Source organism: Kryptolebias marmoratus, linkage group LG6 (genome assembly GCF_001649575.2).
Source record: "Kryptolebias marmoratus isolate JLee-2015 linkage group LG6, ASM164957v2, whole genome shotgun sequence".
NCBI lineage: Eukaryota > Metazoa > Chordata > Actinopteri > Cyprinodontiformes > Rivulidae > Kryptolebias > Kryptolebias marmoratus.
In genome coordinates this window covers 12,755,809-12,760,410 of record NC_051435.1, presented here as the reverse complement: position 1 = coordinate 12,760,410, position 4,602 = coordinate 12,755,809, and the positions used below count along the sequence as shown (strand labels likewise).

The 4,602-nt window shown below is 44.3% G+C and overlaps 1 protein-coding gene across 2 annotated transcripts in view; it reads left to right on the top strand.

Moving 5' to 3' along the window:
• hs6st3b (heparan sulfate 6-O-sulfotransferase 3b) overlaps window positions 1–4,526 on the top strand; it is a 79,169-nt gene extending 74,643 nt beyond the window's left edge. For both annotated transcript variants that reach the window (XM_037976106.1, XM_017422638.3), the window contains exon 3: window positions 2,011–4,526. In XM_037976106.1, the coding sequence (XP_037832034.1) occupies window positions 2,011–2,758 (748 nt within the window). In that variant the 3' untranslated portion in view covers window positions 2,759–4,526. The remainder of the gene's footprint in view (window positions 1–2,010) is intronic.
• Window positions 4,527–4,602: the final 76 nt, after the last annotated feature.

Genomic DNA, 4,602 nt, shown 5'->3' with positions numbered 1-4,602 from the left:
GGGGGGGGGGGGGCTGCGTCATGAAATATTTATATGGAACGCACGAAAGACACCGTCTTCGGAGAGGCTTACCTGGCCATCGCCTGTCCAGACTTTGTTGTCTCTCAGAAAGTGCCTCCGGCGTTCACGTGGAGGGAAGCGGCGTGCGTGAGGCGTCAATCCGAGGCAACTTTTATGGCATTTAAAAACGGGCTGAATTGGGGTTTTTTTTACGCTGTTTCAGTGACACGCCGATTGTTTCTAGACGACTAACTCGACATCTGACAAAGCATTTAAAAGCAACCAAATTGAAAACGTCTGACAAAACCCATCTGCAAAAAATACGGAGGAGTTTTCGAAAGACAAAAGAAGATGTTGCAACTTAACAACAAAGACGGAAACCCTGACAAAACAGAAGAAGCAAAAAAATGTCACCGCTCTTTCAAAAAATTTGTGAAATGGGTGGGTTTTTAAAATTGTTGTTTGGTAGAAACTGAGTTGTCTGAACAGAAAGTACCTGAATTTCTCCATTAAGTTCAGAAGACATTTCACAGAAAAGGATTTTTTCTGTTCCTGGCTGCTGGGGAGGTCCGGGCTTTAAGCTCTTCTGTGGCCGTTCACATATTGAGAGGCGTCGCGGTGCATGCAGGTTTAACTCTCGTTTTGGACTTCATTGTAACCTGTGAGTTGTTTACGTGGCCAACGAATGCCAGGAACCCACCAGGAGTCAGTCAGAGCAGAAGAAGCCTTTTAAGGCAGGTTTTGAAAATACCTGAGATGCATGAGACAGAAAAGGTCATACCTCACTGTGCTGCGTTTGCCAAGGACTAGTTGGAGGCATAAAATTGCGAGAAAATACCTTCACTTTATATCACACTGCATTGCATATGCGTTTGGGTGAATTTTGGCTTGAAGTTTGCCAGGAGTTTGTATACAATTTGCCAAAAAGAAGGGGAAAAAAAGAGCAGCTCCAGATTTATGGAGTTTAATTAAAAAAGGCTTCAAAGTGAGTTCCAGACAAAAAAGTAAATAAATAAAAAATAGGAATCCCTCCAAAAGTTTAAAGGCATTTTTTGGAAACATGCTTGCAGTCGCATTTTGCAATTTGTCACCAACGGTAGCAGCCCAGCAACATTTTCATTAAAGGTGACGCTAAAATGTTTGGACTGCTCAACCAATCAACCGCCAAGCCCCATCCCCAAACCTTCATCTTCAGTGTGGTCTCAGAAGTATACCTCCTTCATAAAAGTGTTATCTGAGGTAAGATTTCTCCCTCAGAACGCCCCAGATTCCTGCAGTCAAAAATGGGGGCTGAGGCAAAAAAAAACAACAAAAACCTAAAAGACCCTGGTTCTTTCAGTGGTTTGGAACAACCCCGTAGATGAGAACCAAGATCTGAAGTCCAGTTCCCATCAATTTGAGACTAACTCAATGTCTGAGAATCTGACAGACATGTTTCAGTTTTTTGGATTTTCTTTTTGTTTGTTTCCTTTCTCACAAGAAAATTGCCGTATAATATTGACTTTTTATTCAAAATGAATGCCTCATTCATGGTGCAGATTCTTTAGCACTATTAAAAATCCCGTTAAATGTATTTTCTCTCTCGTGCCCTGCTGTGACTGGGTAACAGTGAGAAGGACTCCCAGTTAAGGGGGCTTCAGGTTTGATGCCCAACGGTTGGAATCTGCTTCATTTTTAACAATGTTTTAGATGTGTTTGAGTTGGTTTTTCTCACCTTCTCTATGGCTCTGAATCACAACTACATCTTGATAGCCAATTTATTCTGTGTTTGGCAGGTAATCTGTGCAATGAAAACAGTTCGAGCTCAGTTTAGTAAATTCACTGCTCTGGTGTGTACGTTCCAAGGGTCATATATATAGAAAGCAGCTATAATAATCTCATTAGTGAGACTTTCAGTTTTCCAATTAGCATTCAACCTTGAAGTCTCACACGGAGGCAAAACTCGCCATCTGTCAGCACGACGCAGGGCAGCCCTCACAGCTCTCTAACTGTGTGTTGTTTCGACTGCAGGAACTTCTACTACATCACCATGCTGCGCGACCCTGTGTCCCGCTACCTGAGCGAGTGGAAGCACGTCCAGAGAGGAGCCACGTGGAAGACCGCCCTCCATATGTGCGATGGCCGCTCGCCCACCCAGGACGAGCTGCCCACCTGCTACAGCGGCGACGACTGGTCCGGAGTCACCCTGAAGGACTTCACGAACTGCCCGTCGAACCTGGCCAACAACCGGCAGGTCCGCATGCTGGCCGACCTGAGCCTGGTGGGCTGCTACAACCTGTCCTCCATGAACGAGAGCCAGCGCAACCACATCCTCCTCAGCAGCGCCATGAGCAACCTGAAGAACATGGCTTTCTACGGGCTGACCGAGTTCCAGCGCAAGACGCAGTACCTGTTTGAGCGGACGTTCAGCCTGCGCTTTATCGCCGCCTTCACGCAAATCAACAGCACGCGGGCGGCCAACGTGGACCTGAGCGAGGCCGTGCGCCGGCGCATTGAGGAGCTCAACTTCTTGGACGTGCAGTTGTACGAGTACGCCAAGGACCTGTTCCTCCAGCGGTTCCAGTTCTCCCGCCAGCGGGAGCACCAGGAGGTGCGCCTGAAGAGGCGCGAGGAGAGACGCTGGTTGAGGGAGCAGGGCAGGCCGTGGCCGTCCAAACGCAAGGCGAGCGGAAACCGAGACGGCGGCGTTGGGAAGGAAACCGACAGTGACTTGCCCACCACCACGGAGGACTACACGAGCCAGGTGGCCCGTTGGTGAGGTCTCATCAGCAGAGAGCTGCAAACAGGGAGGAGCTCCTGGAGATTCCTCGCAGACATTTTGCTTGACTCTTTCTTGTCCATCTGAGATCCATCCTTGTGTGTCACCATGAATCTGTCTCTTGCATCTATCTGTTTTGTCGGTTTCAATCTGATCTGAGTGCTGTTTCTTTATTCTTTAAAAAAAAAACGCCATCCGTGTGTCTTTCAGCAGCTCTCTCTCTCTAAAAGAGCTTTTGTGTCTTATTTTATTTATTTTAACTACTGCCTTAGTTATTTTAGATCTATAAAGGGACAGTCAATTAAATAGATAGTAAAAGTGTACAAAAAAATGCTCTAAATTGCATTGATTTTGATTTTTTTCACTGCCAGTTTGTGAATGTCATTTAAAGTTCTTGTCTATGTTCAGACCGTTCTCACTCCAGTGGCATTGTATTTTTTAAAGGACTTTATAAACCAATGCAAAGGGTAGCCTTTCGATGTCAGTTTTCAAACTGAAACGTTGTATTTTTATGTTAATCTGCAAAGCGGTTCAAGACAAAGCAGCACCTTTTAAACCGGGCCAAGTTAAAACAGCAGTAGCGGGTTCCTAAATCTAACCTGTTAGTTTTAGCGCCGTTAACCCGACCAAACACTGAACGAAACAGGAAGTGTTGATGAGTGAGTAGAGCGAAAACAATAAATGCTGTTAGCCGTGGGTCCACAGCAAGCTGCTTCTCAAAGATGCTGCTGCAGCGTGCCGCAGCGAACGACAACCTGGGAATGAGAACGGGCTGCAGTGTCACAAACTATACGAAACATTATTACCTTGAAGTCGTAGTGGAACTGGTTGCATGTCGCACATACACGGTGTATTTACAGAAGCTGGCAGCGAGTTCTGCACAGCCTGAATAAAGCTCCGTAAAATGCTTATTAGTCTTATTTTGAATTCATAAACTAACACGTCAAAAGTAACGTTCTAATGTTCAGAGTCTCTCTTATGTTTCAAAAGATAATCAAACTCTGTTTTTTTAATTGACATTTTTACCTAAACTGCATTTATTCAAGACTGTTAATGTATGTCCAGCTGCGTTATGCCTAATTGGGGGTGTACTCTTTCCTGATTGGTGACACGAGCCTCTGATATGGTTTCACTTGTCATAAAAAATGCAACTGTTTGAGATTAAAGCAATATTTTACAGAACCGTGGGGTTCTGTGGAAAGGTTACAAACAATTACTATCTTACCTGCTGTAAATTGTATTTATCTTGGAGAAATAGACCCCACTCCTGACAGGACTGATATACTAAAGCTAACATCAGAAATGGTGTTTGCAAAGGAGTTTCCAAAGTGTTTTAAAACGTTGACAAGTGTCAGTCGCAGGGCTTCGCTCTCATGTTGCGGGAACTTTGGACACGTTCAAAAACTTTTCTTTTAAAATAGTCACAGAGTCATTACTGGTGTCTGGACCTGATCTGAAATTCTTCTCCATTTAGACTCAGAAAAGGTGAGAGCTGTAAGACATCAGCGATCCATAAAACTAAATTCGGACTGATTAGAGACAACAATGAGAGTGACGCTGCAGGGGCCCCACAGTGGCCCCTCAGGACCAGGCCAGCAGCACCAAGGAGACCTGCTTCTGCACTTCCCTAAGATCCACATTGCTTAACATCTAATGGCAAATATTTGCTGGGCTGTAGAGAGAGGCTTCATATTTACAGGTGCTGGTCATAAAATTAGAATATCATGAAAAAGTAGATTGATTTCAGTAATTCCATTTAAAAAGTGAAACTTGTATATTATATTCATACATTACATACAAACTCATATATTTCAAATGTTTATTTCGTTTAATTTTGATGATTA